We start from the raw sequence: 17,817 nt of genomic DNA on the forward strand, positions 1-17,817 counted from the left end.
CTATGATACTATTTCAGGCGATATGCTTTTGGTCAAAAACTCTATTATATTTCTTTCCTTTTCAAATTTAATTTTGTGTTATGTTCTTTACCCCTAGTACTATATTAGGATGAGAAAAAAAGGAGCAAAATACATAAAACTATACTAAGACATAAATTAGATTAAAAATTTGGGGTCTTTATGACTATTTTTTATCAATGTCCACTCCCTCCCTTGGAAACTTAACTGGAAAATTTCTGGTAGAGAATTATTGTCTATCATAGGAAAACTCCAACAACACACACAAAACACATATACACATTACACACACCACACACACACACACACACACATACTCATGATAATAAGCAGAAATAAATTTATTTATACTTGCTGCTTGCAAGTAAATTATTTAATTAATGCATAAACATGCACTTTTCCGGTTTCTTACCCAGATTTTTAGAAATTTTTAATTGTTTTCTATATATCTATTGAATAAATTTTAGCATTAGACCATTAAAAAGGATAGTTAGTGTAAAAATGTATTTATATATTATTAGAATACCGGCTTTTAAATATTATTGATTATTAAATGTTATAATAATATGTATTACAATACTGATGTGTAGGCCCCTTGCCTCGAAACCATATTTAAAGTCCTTATTTTTTTTTGGAAGCAGTAGGATCAATTAAAAAAAATGCCTAGGAAAATAGCATAAAACATTCAATTAACTTATTAGGGATCGCTATGTCTTTAATATTCCCTGAATAAAAGAGCCTTTTCTTTGTTCTTCTGTTTCCGAGCTCTTAAAATAATAACATTAATAAAGTTACTTTAATACCTAGTTAGTCAGCAGAGAGTAATTTATGTTAATTTTTGTAGGTATTTGTAATACCTAGAAAATTTACATTTATAAACAATTCTAAACTATTTTCAGATATAAAAATGTATTCAAGAAAAGAAAAAATACAATATTAATGAAAACATTGATTTAAGTGATCACCAAAAAACAGAATATTATATAACGTACAACAAATATTAAAAGCAAGAAACTAAAACTGAAAGTGTTAATCTAATCTAAAATGGGCACACAAATAGCAGTGACATACATCAAAGACTTAAAACTGAGCATGAGCAACCTTTCCTTGGTTGTTATCGCTTTGGACATTGGTAAACCAAGCTTTACTAAAGATAACAATGAAGTAAGTGCTTCTTTATTCTATTAATGTGGTAGGTACTTTCCCTCATAGTGATTAGCGTGCACATAAATCATATTACCTTTTGGAATACATTGTGAATATTGGGGGGGGGGGGGAGTAAGGAGCTCTAATTATGTGGGGCTTTCCTCTCCCTAATATAACCTTATTATAACCTAACCTTCAGTAAAATCACACGAAAAACTAAAATATACCCCCTAACCTTGCAGGATTGTTACCTACCTACCTAGTTTTAAAAAATATTTACACCTAGATATTTTAATTTTCAGGTACGAACCGTAAAAGTCGCTGACAAAACCGGAACTGTAAATTTATCCTTATGGAATGAACCTGGAAAAGTATTGCAGCCTGGTGACATAATCCGTATGAGCCGAGCTTATACCGGAGTTTTTATGAACTGTATGACAGTTTTTCTGTCCAAGAAGGGGGATTTTTACAAAATAGGAGAGTTCTGTATGGTTTTTAGTGAGCTCCCTTTTATGAGTGAACCTTTGAGTCAAGAAATGGCGCAACAGTATGAACAGGTAACGTAATTTTTTTTATGAAAAATAAAGATTCATACCTATACAGTATACAATATTAGTATAATTGCGTAAGGTGCAAGATACCTAATGCAGTGGCGTGCGATATTACAGTGTCGACACCCCTATTAATCTTAAAATTGAAAGCCCTGCCTTCCTCTTTTCCACCACCCCCCCTCCCTGGTGGATCACTGTGCACGCCACTGACCTAATAATTTTGCTTTATCTGTTATTTTCTAAAATATTTTGGCAGTTTCACTTACAGATCACTAATATTTTTTATTCCATTTTCCAATCATTCAATGTTTTCAGGAGGATATGGAAAGGAAAGCACAAAAGGCAATGCGAGACAGCCAGAGGAGTGGAGACAATCAAAATAATGGAGCTAATTCCGGATCAAGGATTGTTGTATTTTCATATTTTAATTCAAGTAAAGAATATAAACTACATATTCACCAAGAGTAATGTTTATAGGGCAATTACATTAAAAGTATTTCCGTTGGATTCTGAACAGGGGTGTATATTCTGCATGTAATGTAAAGACTGTAAATACTTCAATCGCATGGGTTATAAAGTAGATTCGTTATTGATAATTTCTGCATTTATAATTAAACATGATTAGGTTTTCTTTTGTACACATCTTTTACGTAATACATAAGTATACATATTAGGTAGGTATAAAACATATTTATTAATTCTTCAAAAAAAAATGAAAATATTAACAACAATATTATCAGTAGCCAAAGAGGATCAAGCTCGAATAAAACATGGGGAACCCAAGGCGGTGGAAATGGGGGTAGAGGCGGTAACGGCGGATCAGGTCGTGGCTCACACCATGGCATGGGCCGAGGCGGACAGCAGGGCGGCGGTGGTATGTCTCAAATGGGCGGGAACGGCGGTAGAGGCCAGCATAAGAACAAAGAAAAAAGATAAACAAGATAAAAATATTTCAAACTTGTGATACATATAAAATAAAAAGATATCAAGTATTTGATAACAATTAAAAAGTGAGATATCCATTCAGTCCTAAGCCACATTATAAATTCCTATTCTCAAACATTTAATTTTTCGCATTGTATCATAGACAGTTTTACGCGGATTAGAAAATGAAAAATTATTAGCTATATTATTATTCCACTTAATTGGGTCCGGAGGGACTGAATCATCTGTCTATCCAAACTTATGATTTTTATTTTATTATTTGCGGAAAATTCTCTCATGAACAATAATGATTTTTTAGTAGGTATGACTCAGAACTGGTTTAAAACCAGTCGAAATTAATCTAATTCGAAACAACAAGTACCTACTGAAATACATTTTTTTAATTTTGATAATGATTTCTTTTGAGATTTAAATTTTGTACCTGAATTTATAATTTGTTTAAAATGATGTTAAATGAATTTTGAGATATCATGTCATTGTATTTTTAGGATTTTCTCGAAAAACTTTCCCCCATAATGCCTAACAAGCAAAGAACCCCTCCCCAAATTGAAAAATATATTGAATATAAGTGGAGGGGTACCTACATATCATATGTTAATTTTTACCAAAACATATTTAGGGCCTATATCTTCAAGGTTACGTTACCTTGTACCCATTATGAACTAACCTAACCTAGCCTAAGGTACATACAGACGAAAATCACCCATTGCACCCCCCCCCCCTCTCCCACCAACACACTAAGGGGAGAAGGGCTTCTCTGCTCCAATGGGCTTTTAAGGGAAACTAACGAGAAACTTCTTTTGAGCTTTTGCATATGTCATTTAGCTACAGTATTTCCCTTTAATTACCTATGTTTAAACCATACTACATAAATGTGATGAATTTTGTATATTTTCAGAAAAATGCGGTTTTTATTAGCCGCGCTTTCTCTTGTTCTCCTGATCTCTTACTCGCTTGCTGATAAGGTATTACCAACTTTTAAAATCTTTCACAGTAATGTAAAATTATGTTATACCTAGTCCTACTCTATTTCTTGTATAAATAATGGTGACCACAACCATAAAAATCATAAATCATCATAAACAAAGTTTATCATCATGATTATAAGGGACATACGGACATTTTTGGTTATGATTATAGGGTTGCTTCGCTCGCTAATTTGTACCTAGCTCTTTGAGAAATCTTCTTGTCATTTTTGAAATAATTAGCTCAATTATAACGTGCCCTGCCCATATTAAAGTTCAGAGCTATCCGTTACGTACAGACGGACAAAAAAAGATATATTTTAATTTGTTTTTTTTCTTTAGAGCAACGCGTTTGCAGAGATAGAGGAGAATGAATTTGCAGAGTTTGATTTTGAGGACGAGGGAGATGAATTTAGCCAGGTATATTGTTTTTCCAATAAAATCCCTTCATAATTTCATTTTAATGTGAACTGAACAGCTCAAAACACCCGTTGTCTTCTGCTAAAGGGATAAGACAATGGATGATAAAATGTTAAAAATTCCCAATGATGATAAACAATATTATCTCAAAACAAAGTTTTGAATTAAACTTTCAACTACTAAGATAACGTGGTTATGAAACTTTTGTACCTACCACTGTAATTAACAGTATTATATCCTTGTTTTTCAATTAGGTACCTAGGGTTATGTAGGTAGGATTTTTGTGATTCCCGTTTGGTCAGAATCAGAACTTTTTGTGGGTTAAATATGGGGCGGGGGGGGGGGGGGAAGGGGTGATGTGATGAGGGATCCGAAACTTTTGCTTTTAAAGTTCCAAAAGATTTTTATTTTATGGCGTGTAAAGGAAAACTAAATCTGTCAGTAGGAAAATCTAAACTTTTTTCCTGATTCTAGCCATAAAAATCCGTTAAAAAAGCCTCCCTGAATTTAGAATTTGTACAAGAATTTGTTATTCTAGACTAAAGAAGATGAGGATGATAGTTTTGTAGAGACAGTAAACGAAGACGACGCAGAAGGTTAGTAACTAAGGGGGGGGGGGGGCACATCTGACACTTTTGCGTAAACAGGGATTATAGGCTTTGTCTTAGGAGTTATAGGATAGGTTATTTGGGGAAAAAGTTTAGTTTTTGGGTGTATTTTCCTTATATTTAAAAAAAAATTTGATAGGTCTCCAGGTTCAGGTGCTGCAGGCTGGAAGGTCACTTCTGGACAGGTATAAATGAAAAAAAAAATTAGTTTGAAGAGTTAGAGATCAACTTATTAAACCAAATATGCATCTTTTGGGATGTTATGAGCATATATGAAGAAAAAATAAAAATCAGCCTCCAGGTTCAGGTCCTGCAGGCCTCCAGGTGAATTCTGGACAGGTAAAAACTGAAAATTTTAAATTTCATAGTTAGAACCAGTGTACCGGAGCCGTATAATTTTGATGCGGCTCCGGCTCCGGCTCCGCGGAGCCGTATTTGGAAATACGGCTCCCGGCTCCGGCTCCGGCTCCGGCTCCTACCTTAAAATTAATATATCAATTTTTTTTCATTATTGAATTTGATAAAATAAAATAAATAATATAAAATATTTTGCTTTTATTTGATTAAAGCTATATAAAAGTAGAAGGATGTGTGTCTATTTGTTAAGTAACAATAGTTTTTCAGTTTCTTATATGCAAATAGACCGTTGCCAAATTATAATATTACTTTAAAAAATCATTTTTAGCTAGTCCGGAGCCGGAGCCGTTTTTAACGAAAAATACGGCTCCGGATCCGGCTCCGGCTCCACCAAAAATGTTGCTGCTCCCGGCTCCCGGCTCCGGCTCCAGAACACTGGTTAGAACAAAACTTATTTTAAAAAAGTTGCTACTTTATGGATGGTATGAACTAATTTGAAGAAAAATTTGAAATCGGGCTCCAGGTACAGGTACTGCAGGCCTCCAGGTAAATTCTGGACAGGTAAAAACTGAAATTTTGTACTTTTGAAGTTAGAACAAAACTTATTTAACAAAAGTTGCTACTTTATGGATGGTATTAACATATTTGAAGAAAAATTTGAAATCGGGCTCCAGGATCAGGTACTGCAGGCTTCCAGTTAAATTCTTGACAGGTAAAAATTGAAAATTTTCAATTTTATAGTTAGAACAAAACTTATTTTACAAAAGTTGCTACTTTATGTATGGTATGAACTAATTTGAAGAAAAATTTGAAATCGGGCTCCAGGTTCAGGTACTGCAGGCCTCCAGGTAAATTCTGGACAGGTAAAAACTGAAATTTTTTACTTTTGAAGTTAGAACAAAACTTATTTAACAAAAGTTGCTACTTTATGGATGGTATTAACATATTTGAAGAAAAATTTGAAATCGGGCTCCAGGATCAGGTACTGCAGGCCTCCAGGTGGATCCTGGACAGGTAAAAACTAAAAATTTTTACTTTTATAGTTGGAACAAAACTTATTTAGCAAAAGTTGCTACTTTATGGATAGTATTAACTCATTTGAAGATAAATTTAAAATCCGGCTCCAGGTTCAGGTACTGCAGGCCTCCAGGTGGATCCTGGACAGGTAAAAACTAAAAATTTTTACTTTTTAAAATAGAGCATAACTTCTTTAGCAAAAGTTGTTACTTTATGGATAGTATTAACTCATTTAAAGAAAAATCTGAAATCGGGCTCCAGCTTCAGGTACTGCAGGCCTCCAGGTGGATCCTGGATAGGTAAAAACTAAAAATTTTCACTTTTAAAGTTAGAGCATAACTTATTTAACAAAAGTTGCTACTTTTTGGATAGTATTGACCAATTTGAAGATAAATTTGAAATTGGGCTCCAGGATCAGGTACTGCAGGTCTCCAGGGGAATTCTGAACATGTAAAAATTAAAATATTTAACTAAAGAGTTAGAACTATATCTATTTAACTAATACAAAGAAAAACTTGAAATCGGGCTCAAGGTTCAAGTTAAATCCAACCATTTTGTTACATTTTGAATTATATCTGCAAAACAAAATATTAAGCATTGACTAGAATATATATAAAAAAAACGTACTGTCAACAGGTCAGTCACTAAAGGAAGCCTGCAGGAAGAGCACTGCTCTAACTGCGGTAAAAATCCAACCAAAATCCAACACAATACCCTCAATTTGATACAAAAAAGTTATTGAAGCTGCAGGCTTCAAATTTGGGGTATTAAGCCTTATTGTGGTAGTCTTTCAGCAATTAGAGCGGCATATTTCCTGCAGGCTTTCTTCAACTATCAAGTATAAAAAAGGGATATGAAAACTTTCTGACAAAATTAACTTAAAAGTAACAAACAAACCAAACAAATTTTGTTAAAATAGACAATTAGAACTAAGATACAAGTTAGACATCATCTATTTACCTGGAGGCCTGCAGTACCTGTACCTGGAGCCCGATTTCAAATTTTTCTTCAAATTGGTTAATACTATTCATAAAGTAGCAACTTTTGTTAAATAAGTTATGCTCTAACTTTAAAAGTGAAAATTTTTAGTTTTTACCTGTGTCCAGGATCCACCTGGAGCCCGATTTCAAATTTTTCTTCAAATTAGTTCATACCATACATAAAGTAGCAACTTTTGTAAAAAAAGTTTTGTTCTAACTATAAAATTAAAATTTTTAAATTTTTACCTGTCCAGAATTTACCTGGAAGCCTGCAGTACCTGAACCTGGAGCCCGATTGCAAATTTTTCTTCAAACTAGTTCATACCATCCATAAAGTAGCAACTTTTGTTAAATAAGTTTTGTTCTAACTTCAAAAGTAAAAAATTTCAGTTTTTAACTGTCCAGAATTTACCTGGAGGCCTGCAGTACCTGAACCTGGAGCCCGATTTCAAATTTTTCTTCAAATTAGTTCATACCATACATAAAGTAGCAACTTTTGTAAAATAAGTTTTGTTCTAACTATAAAATTGAAATTTTTCAATTTTTACCTGTCCAGAATTTACCTGGAAGCCTGCAGTACCTGATCCTGGAGCCCGATTTCAAATTTTTCTTCAAATATGTTAATACCATCCATAAAGTAGCAACTTTTGTTAAATAAGATTTGTTCTAACTTCAAAAGTAAAAAAAATCAGTATTTACCTGTCCAGAATTTACCTGGAGGCCTGCAGTACCTGTACCTGGAGCCCGATTTCAAATTTTTCTTCAAATTAGTTCATACCATCCATAAAGTAGCAACTTTTGTAAAATAAGTTTTGTTCTAACTATAAAATTTAAAATTTTCAGTTTTTACCTGTCCAGAATTCACCTGGAGGCCTGCAGGACCTGAACTGGAGGCTGATTTTTATTTTTTCTTCATATATGCTCATAACATCCCAAAAGATGCATATTTGGTTTAATAAGTTGATCTCTAACTCTTCAAACTAATTTTTTTTTTCATTTATACCTGTCCAGAAGTGACCTTCCAGCCTGCAGCACCTGAACCTGGAGACCTATCAAAATTTTTTTTAAATATAAGGAAAATACACCCAAAAACTAAACTTTTTCCCCAAATAACCTATCCTATAACTCCTAAGACAAAGCCTATAATCCCTATTTACGCAAAAGTGTCAGATGTCCCCCCTTCTTAACTGGAGGGATGGTGTTCTCAACAAGTGGGACGTCGGGATTAGAACGGATATTGCATAGAATACGTGGATAGTTGGAGAGGTTTTTGCATACCTACACTGATAATATGCTACTTCTAGCTGGCTAATATAACGGTACCACCATCTATTCCCTCTATCCAATCCACTCCAACTGGTGGAATGAACTGACCAATAAATGATAGACGGCCTACTTTGTATTACAAATATAAATAGAAAAGTATCACCATCCACTTTAGATTAGATCCTTTTCCAGTACGGCTACGTAACCGATTATTATCCGCTGGATTAGAACCGTTTCTCAGACACACTGATCTCACTAATTTTCATTTTAATCTCCGCGGAATTATGTCAATAATACTATGCGCTAAATAACTCTTCCTTATTCAGAAGGTTTAGTCGATGAAGACACTGGAAACGAATTTTCTCACCTGACAGATCCCGAAGAATTTGAAAATTTCTCAGACAAAAGTGAGGTAAATATCAACGAGGTATACTATACACATTATCATACAAATTAATAATGGTGCTTTACCTCAAAATGTCTATCGAGAACCGAACCCATCCACCTTATTTTTTTAAAAATTACAAGTTGTGTTAGTTTTCATCTAAACCCTGCGGTGCTACCTAGTACCCATTATGACCTAACCTTACCAAAGTTATAAATAAACAAGCAAAAATTAACCAAACCTCATTATCTCTATTTATTGGATGAGTTTCTGTGCTCGACTATTCACTTTGAGGGGAACAAGATCCCATTTTAAAAAGGTATGGAAGGAATTTTTATCTGTTTCTCCATCTTAAAATAACAAACCCGCTATTCCTTTTGTCTTTTCATACCTAATTCATCTTTCAGGATTCTGAAGAATTTACAAATGAGAGGCCAGTGAAATCTAAATCTAAGAACTCAGTGCCCACCCTGCAGTACGCCAATATTCCCATTCATCTGCGCTCAAACTGGGGCAACTACTACCTAGAAATTCTTATGATTATTGGTAAGTTATTGCTGTGCTTTTATACACATGTTTTTTTTGCTCAAGCTTTCAACTAAGGAAGGTTTCGTGATTTTCAAAATCTAATGAATAACATAATGTACTTTAAAATGTGTTTTTTTTTTATTAAAAATAATACGTTAAATGTTTTTATACCTGGGTAGCCATGATGAATGATAATTGATATATAATAGGTACCATTTTCTCCAAAACGAAATTGATTAGTAGATCTACTCAGCTCATACCAATAACGAAATTAATTCGAAAAAAATCTCGAAACATATACTTGGTTTTCAGCTGTAGTTTTAGGGGCAACATAAAAAGAAAAATTAAAGAGCTCTTCATATGCCCCCCAAATATTTTTAAAGATTTATTTCACTTGTTGGTTATACCTTATAGCTGAGATATTTTTTTTCAATTAAACTGTCCCGTCAGTCGGTAACGCTGATGGGGAAATGTAATCTGAACTGCTATCTTTTTACGATAGATTTATTATTTTTATTCTTCTTTTTCATCCTATGTAGTATGTATATTCTTTTAAAAAGGCTGTACCAACAAAAGCGAAATAATTAAATAAATAGTTGTATACTCTGTTTAGATTTCGCGAATGCCGCGCTTGTTATTCATAGCGTAAAAAATGTCGAGAAAAAACGCGGCATCTTTTAAAAACCCATCTCAGCGTAATTTACAGTTCAATGCTTCCTCCTTCCCTTATAAGAAAATGAAATTGTACCTAGATGTTTAAAATTTTAGGTATAGTTGTCTACTTCCTGAACTTCTTTACTGGTAAGAGCAGAAACCAGAAGATTGCCAACCAATGGTTCAACTCTCATATCAACCTGCTTGAATCACAATTTTCTTTGGGTAAGTTATTTATGTTAGGTGTCACAAAAATTGTAATTATTTACTTTAAGGGGATGTTCCTACCTAATCAAATTAAAGTTTTTTTTAACTTACAGATTCTTATTTAAAGTATTTGACAATAATATGTCTTTACATAGATCAAATCACATGTTGTAACAGGGGTGAATTATGTAAGCTGTATTTATTTTCCTAAATTCTTCATATTAGGAAAATTTTCCGTATTTTTACTAGGTAGGTATATAAATTGGGAAAGAAATAGAGAAGGGTAAGGGGAGAGAAATTCAATCAGGTTGGAAAATATAAACTCCTATGTCAAAATAATGTCAAATAATTTTTTTGAATAACACTTCCTTCTTATTTTATATGAAACTAGCGGTTACGCCCCTAGAGACCTCTAGGGGTCCTTAAGAGGAGGGAGGTGGGGAATTCACCCCGCCCCCATTTTTAATTATATTTTTAAAAAGAACAAATAAAAAATAATTAGGGGGATCATTTTTTTCTAGGGGCAATTTCTCTCGGGATGGTGGTGGAACCCTCCCCTAAAATAGTTGTAAACCTTCCTAGGACCCATGAGAAGCTCTACCCTGTAAAGGAGAACCATATCGGTTCAGCGGCTAGCAAGATCCTTCGGTACACATAGGCATAGATTCTTTTACTTCATTATAAAAAGGATAAAGTTGGCTAATAGTTGCTGTGCTACTGAATAACATAACCACTCACCATTCTTAATTTAGTTGGTGACGACGGGGCACAAAATATTGAGGATATCCAGGAGCCCATGAACAAGGATTCTGAAAATGTTTTCACCTTCTGGTGCTCGGGCAGAATCTGTTGTGAAGGTAAGAATAATACTTTTCCAGTATGGCTTACAAACCGATTAATATCCGCTGGATTAGTACCGGTTCTCAGTCATACTTAAAAATCATAATATTTGATCACATACGGGTGACGAAAATTGTGGATAAAGAAATTCCCCCTAAGAAATTTAACTTTTAATACCTGTATGTTATTAAAACATATGGATGAAGAGAAAAAAAAATATTGCTTCCACCAAAACCACTGTCTAGCCAATAATGCGGTCGGACTGTTCCTTTATCTGGTTCATTGGTTCAATTAGGGGATTGCACATCTAGACTTTTTTATTGTAACAACTATTGTCGTTCTTGTTGAGACTAATAGCAGGGAATCTAAAGAGATAAGACAATGGCCGGGAAATTGATGTACAACCCTTAAAGTTGATACACCAATTAACCTGTTGTAGATTTCAATTAGTGGTTGAAACATTTAGACACTCATCTTAATAAACCAACAAATCAAAATCCATTTAAATTCCCCATAGTTGTTAATCTAACGAATGTGAAACGTTAATTAAACTTTGGGGACTACTATAATAAACAGCCTATTGTCCCCTCTCTCTCTCTGGACTAAAAGTATGATTTCCCATAGGCTTCCATGAACTATAGCAAAGCTTTTAGGCTGTTTATATTCGATTTAAAGCCATATTAATTTTATTTAGGTATGTTAGTGGAGTTGAAGTTGTTAAAACGTCAAGATCTAGTAGGCGTTATAGCCAACGCTATAAAGCCAGCCTATGATCAACTTCACATACGGTATGATTCATTTTTTATATTCTATAATCCTTATAATAAAGTAACAGGATGTCGGTCTGTGTGTTTGTCTGTATGTTTGTACCGAGGGATCTCGCTAACCGCTGAACCGATCGGGTTCTCCTTAACAGGGCACCTTCTCATAGGTCCCAGAAAGATTTATAACTATTTTGGGGGAGAGTACCACCATCCTCCCAAGAGAAATAACAATAAATCAAATTTTTTTCTACTCGAATAGAGACTCCTACGTAACATTTCAAAGTATCGTAGAAATTTGATAATGACTCCTTCGCAACATTGCAAGATAACGTATTTTTTAAAACTCCAAACATTTAAAGTGCTACTAGAGGCCTCTAGGGGCGTATCCGCTAGTATTATATAAAGTAGTAAGTATTTTTGTCTCAAACTTAGGCTCTTTCAAATTGGTGGACCGTATTAATTGTACTTCTCCGGAAAGCTTTATTAAAGCCTTGGGGTGGTTTTTGGCTATTTTTCTGAACTCCTCTGTCCTCCTCAGTAGGCTAGAGAAGAGGTTAATAGTTTTACAATAATTTGATAAATTAAATGGAAAAAAGTAGGTAGGTATAACGTTTAGATTTTTTACAATTGAAATTTTACTCTTAAGATTTAACTAGGTAGGTACTTTTTTATTTAACAAATAAAATTTCTTGTTCCAGAGTGGATATGAATGACGACGACATGGAAAATTTCATTTTTGCTATTGCTTCCAAGAAATCCTCACTCAAACTTTCAAAGGTAGGTTTTTACAGGAATAAGGTATAGCCAACAAGCGATATAAATCTGAAATAAAATTTGGGGGGCAGATAAATAGGTTGTCTAAACTACGAACCGTTGCCTCACAAAATTATGATAAAATCAGCTGAAATAACTAAATATTTTTCAATTTAGTTGTTGGTAAAAACCTTTTTTATGCCTATAAAAAAATGTATTTGATTTTATGTTAAAATAAAAAAAAATAATTTGACCTAGGAAGATTTTTATTTCAGGAAATTTACGATATCAACACTTATTGTCCAGAGAGAAAAGCTGCTGATAAATTTAATATTCCTGGATCATACTTCATTTTCTCAGAGGTAACATTTTCTTTTAAATGTCCACCACGAGATCTTATTTTGGTGCATCTTTGGTCCAAATCTTGCTAATGAAGTGGCCAAGCTTCCTACAGACAACCAACCCTTTGATTGTACAAACTTTTTTTGGATGTCTTTATCTGTGCATAGCAATGAGTTGCGCCTCTTTTGTGCTAAGTCGTTCTCCTTACTCTTTATATCGCGATCATGACATAGCGCAGTTGGTAACGCTCAAGGAGGATAAACCCCCCTTTGCATTGAAGATTTAAATTTTGGTAGAAAAGTTTGAACACTTTTAGTTTGAATCAAACAATCAAGATTTGATAGAAGCATCTAAAGTTTTTGTGCCACAATTAAAATAGCAAGTTTGTAAAACTTGGGGTACTAGTAACTATAGTTTACAGTCAAATTGTCCTCTAATGGCTAATTCCCTGGCATTTTGGAACCAACTTTTTTTTGTTAAGGTGCATGAGGTAGCAAGTTCTATGATGGACCCCAAGTTGATCGCCTTGTTTAATAAGTATCCCAATGTTATTGAAACAATCCATTTCTCTGATCAGTATAGTGGACCCAAGCCTACAGAGGTTAGTTTCTAGTAACTGCTCCATAATTTATATTGTCTGTCACTGTCAGTCAGTCCGTAACTCTATTAAGAAATTGTGATTTTTTAAAATCTTTTTAATTTTTAGTCTCAAATGCTTTAAAATTGTTTATTAGGTACATTTTTTAGCATATTTTTCCAACCTTAGATTTTAGGTTTAAAATGAATTCTTTATACTATACCTAATATGTATTTTATTGTGTATATTTTTTAATTGCTAGGATGATTATTTCTTATTTAGGATCAACAGCCAATGGAGCTTCCCAAGGGCAAGAAAGTTCTCATTTTTGTGTTTAACCTAATTGACGTCACTCAAACTGGATTGGAGGTAAGAATTAAATTCCTTCTCGTTCCAGAATCCTCTACGCCAACAGAACAGGGATTTATTCTATATATTTTGTGATCAAATCAAATTCAATACTATACGTGTTTTTTTGTTCGTTAAGATTTTATTTTAGTTTGTCAGAGGTTGAGCCATCAAAGCGTTGTTCCTCTAATAATGTATGTATCATGAAAATATTTTTTTTGTTCTTATCTTCTCTTGTATATTCAGGAAACTGAGCCGCTACTTCAGATGGTGTTCCACTACATCAGCAAGGTCAAGAAGTTTAAACTCTCCAAAGAAGCCAAGGCCAAGTCGGATAAAAACAGATCAAAGTAAGAATAATAAAGATAGTTTTTACGTTTTCCAGAAAATGTCCTTTCTTTTAGTTCTTTCTTGTCACTTGTATACATCCCCAATGTCTCAATAATGTTTGTCTGTCCGTTACACCTACCTAATCTCTTTTCCATTCCAGAAAGGTGTTTTCATGAAAACGATTAAAGATTACCTAGCTGCTTTTTTTGTATTTTTCACTGGAAGAATATTCTTTCATGAAACTTATGTCAAATTAAAACTTCCGAAGCTAAGGGGGGGGGGGGTTAATGCAACCATCTCGACCTCGTAATCAATGTATATCCTTATACTAAAGTAACAGAATGTTTGTTTGTCTGTGTGTGTATCTGTGTGTCTGTACCGAAGGATCTCGCTAACCGCTGAACTGATTGGGTTCTCCTTAACAGGGTAGATTGTCATATGTCCCGGGAAGGTTTTTAACTATTTTGGGGGAGGGTACTGAGGGTATTGAGAAATCACAATAAAATCGAAAAAAAATTGAAATATTTCCGACGCTTAGTGTCGCTAGCGTAGTCTCGCTAGCTTAGTCGCGCTGCGTAGACTCATGAATTTAACATAGACAAGTTATTTCTCAAATTATATATTTAAAATAAAATAAAAAACATTTAAAGGCCACTAGAGGCCTCTAGGGGCGTAGCCGCTAGTTGTATAAATGGAACTTAGAATTCGAATTTTGATCTGAAATTTTGCATGAGTAATCCTTGGTAGGTCTACAATCCCTAAATCGAACAAAAAGTTGAATAATTAACGGCTAACGGCTCAGCCGTTTTTTGGCTATTTTTAAGGCAAATCTGTCATAAATTACGTAGGAATCAACTTTTTGAAACATATATTTGCTTTAAATCATGTGAAATGATACAAAAAACATTTTAAAGATTTCTAGTACCAGCAACTACCGGCTAGAACCGTTTGAAAACGTTTTGGAGCGGAAAAGAGTATTATGTAAAGATAAGTTTCGTGATGGATTTCCGTTGAAAAAAGTAAAAAAATGGCCCAACGGCCGAGCCGGTAGCCGCTACTTTTCCAACTTTTTGTTCGATTTAGGGAAAATAGACCTACCAAGGATTACTCATGCAAATTTCAGATCAAAATTCGAATTCTAAGTGCCATTTATATATTGATTACGAGATGATTGCATCAACCCCCCCCCCCTTTTGTCTTATCTTTTTTTCAGCCAATTGGCCATCAAATCATATATGGAATTTATCAGGGATATAAAGGGATAAGACAATGGCTAATAAATAGAAGTATATTTTCAATGATGATACAAAAAATTACCCCTTCTGTAGATTAAAATTAGTGGTTGGAATGTTTGACACTTAACTTAACGAACCAACCAATCATAATTCATTTAAAGTCACTACAGTTTTTAAGTCAACGATTTAAAAAATGTTAATTAAAAACTTTTGGGTCAAGTGTAATAAACCGCCAAATGTTCCTCCCTTCCATGGGAATTTATTTACTCGTTGAATTGTTGAATGGTAATTAACAGTGTCCACTTACTCTAGGGTTGCTGAAAATCATTGGCGGTCAATCCACGCCGCCAAGGCGGAAAAGGCGGCTGAAGAAAGGGAAAGGAAACGCCGTGAATTGAAGGAAAGAATCAAGGAAATTGAGGTAATGAATGTATTAGTATAGATGTTTAACCCAGAAAACTATCTGGATCCAGTGTTGGGGACTTTTTGTCAGCTAGCAAATTGCGTTTTGCTCTTTTGTAGCGACTTGGCTGTATTAATATTTCCCAGTCCCACGCTTATTGGCTAATATTTAAAGAGCCAATTGAAAGTTGACATAGGGTCCACGGGTTGGGGTCATGTAGTTATTTAACCCATTACCCATCATTGTTCTACTTTTAAAATTCAATTGAGGTAAGCTTGAATTATTCTTTTGATACAGTAGCTTGCTATCTTTGTTTTGGTTTGCTTTCTTCAGCTTAACAAACATGTTATAAGGACAGACAAATATTATCAAATAATATAATTCATAAGTTTTCATAGTAATGTAACACAAAATTACATAAATACAGGATGTACAGTATACGTTACGAAAAATGACCGGTTTTTAAAATGGTCTAGCCCCCCCTGCAATGAAGTTGTAACCCATTTTTTTGTATGTGTGATCTTTATATACATGTATAATGGTGTTTGTTGCGGTAAATTATATCCTTGAACATTTTCCGACATTTAGCAGGCTATGAAAGAAAATATTCAAAATAAAAAAATCCAACCCTAAGCCGAAAAATCATAGATTTTGAGGTCTTGATACATGCTTTTTGAGCTCAAATGACTTGTATGAGAGCTAGAAAGTCGGGTAAGGTGTCTATGGAAGCAGACTTTTATGCTGAAGATAAAACTCGACACAACCCCTATGCTTAATTCAATTTTACTATGTGATTTTTCGGCTTAAGTAAAATTTACTTTAAAAAATAAGGGTCGGAAGTTTTTCATTTTGAATTTCTTCTTTTAAAGCCTGCTGAATGTCGGAAAATGTTCTTTGATCTAATTGACCGCAACAAACACTATTATACATGTATATAAAGATCACACATACAAAAAAAGGGTTACAACTTCATTACAGGGGGGGCTAGACCATTTTAAAGACCGGTCATTTTTCGTAACTTATACTGTATATGGACATATATACAATTTAAGACATACTTGAATAGATGCTTCGATTAACATTACACCTAATTAGTATTACCCTAGAAATCCGGTATTCAAATCAAGTGAATAATCAAGTAAAGCTAAAAATCATCATGATTAAAATAGACATGCGGACTTCAACCAGTCTTAAAAACAAAAAAGCTACGCTTCTAATTCATGCAAATATATATTTTTGTCAGTCTAAAGTATTATTCGACATTGCTTTTCTTATATATGTTTGAAAAATGAATTTGTTTAGGACCCCGAGAAGCAAAAGAGAATGGAGGAGAAAGAGAACAAGAGAGAGAAGAAGAAAATGGCCCCAAAAATGAAGCAACTTAAAGTAAAGGCCATGTAATATTTCTACAATAATAATCTTGTAAAATTCATAATAAAAAGGCTAGGTAATTTGTAATAGCCTTCAAGATACAATTGTAATATTTATCATTGATTTAAATTTTTGGCCATATTTCAGTATACCTACTCCCTTATATTAATCTTTACATACATCTAATTTAAAGATTACACATAAGGCCAATTATGATTGTTAAGTTTAATGTTTTGTGAAAGTAGAAACTGCTAGGTTATTTGATTTGAGCTTCATTTTATGGTTTTCTTTAGTTTCCCAATTAATTATTTAGGAATTAATTATGTAAAATTGTTATTATTGATTGATTATAATTTTAGTAACACTCATGTGATTTGTTGTTTTTTTATTTCAATAAATAATTAAAGATAAGAACTTTTAGTTAAACCAATATGTACAATAGAAGTGACTTGCCTTCAAATAAGTAAATAAGCAGAATATAACACAATTTAAAGCCATTATTGTTTAAAAATCTATCAAAAATAAAAAAATACTTAAAACAGTTCAGGAAGGAATAAAACTTAAGGGAATGAAAAAAATGTAAGTCTTTCCAAATTTCAGTTTGAACAATATCTGTTATAGAATATACGTGAATATTGCAAAATTAATTTATCGTTCATTGTCCTATCCCTTAAATAATTACACAATTTCTTGAAAGATCTAATAAATGGATATAAAATATACGTAAATATTTGTCGTCGTGGAACTCGTTTATTAGTCAATTCGTTCATTCATTAAAAGGGGATGGGGCAAAGAAAGTAAACGTTT

At 33.4% G+C, this 17,817-nt stretch overlaps 2 protein-coding genes across 5 annotated transcripts; both read left to right on the top strand.

Annotated features, from left to right (window-relative positions):
• The first annotated feature begins 862 nt into the window (after window positions 1-862).
• LOC145326126 (SOSS complex subunit B1-A-like) lies at window positions 863-3,563 on the top strand. Of its 3 annotated transcripts, none has more exons than XM_080169242.1 (5): window positions 863-1,182; window positions 1,467-1,721; window positions 2,031-2,117; window positions 2,454-3,186; window positions 3,411-3,563. In XM_080169242.1, the coding sequence occupies exons 1-4, from the start codon at window positions 1,063-1,065 to the stop codon at window positions 2,649-2,651; spliced, it is 660 nt and encodes a 219-aa protein (XP_080025368.1). In that variant the 5' UTR covers window positions 863-1,062; the 3' UTR covers window positions 2,652-3,186; window positions 3,411-3,563. The 3 variants fall into 3 exon arrangements, with proteins under 3 accessions (XP_080025368.1, XP_080025369.1, XP_080025370.1); XM_080169243.1 differs by having other exon boundaries at window positions 2,454-3,138; window positions 3,466-3,563; XM_080169244.1 differs by having other exon boundaries at window positions 2,457-3,186.
• Window positions 3,502-17,421, top strand: LOC145326125 (PAT complex subunit CCDC47). Of its 2 annotated transcripts, none has more exons than XM_080169240.1 (15): window positions 3,502-3,625; window positions 3,968-4,045; window positions 4,584-4,641; window positions 8,600-8,700; window positions 9,066-9,204; window positions 9,955-10,065; window positions 10,800-10,904; window positions 11,582-11,675; window positions 12,350-12,428; window positions 12,680-12,766; window positions 13,228-13,347; window positions 13,606-13,692; window positions 13,918-14,021; window positions 15,549-15,657; window positions 16,942-17,421. In XM_080169240.1, the coding sequence occupies exons 1-15, from the start codon at window positions 3,563-3,565 to the stop codon at window positions 17,038-17,040; spliced, it is 1,434 nt and encodes a 477-aa protein (XP_080025366.1). In that variant the 5' UTR covers window positions 3,502-3,562; the 3' UTR covers window positions 17,041-17,421. The 2 variants fall into 2 exon arrangements, with proteins under 2 accessions (XP_080025366.1, XP_080025367.1); XM_080169241.1 differs by having other exon boundaries at window positions 8,600-8,685.
• The last annotated feature ends 396 nt before the right edge of the window (window positions 17,422-17,817 follow it).

Source organism: Acartia tonsa, chromosome 8 (genome assembly GCF_053477335.1).
Source record: "Acartia tonsa isolate MP-2025a chromosome 8, ASM5347733v1, whole genome shotgun sequence".
In the NCBI taxonomy this organism is placed as follows: Eukaryota; Metazoa; Arthropoda; class Copepoda; order Calanoida; family Acartiidae; genus Acartia; species Acartia tonsa.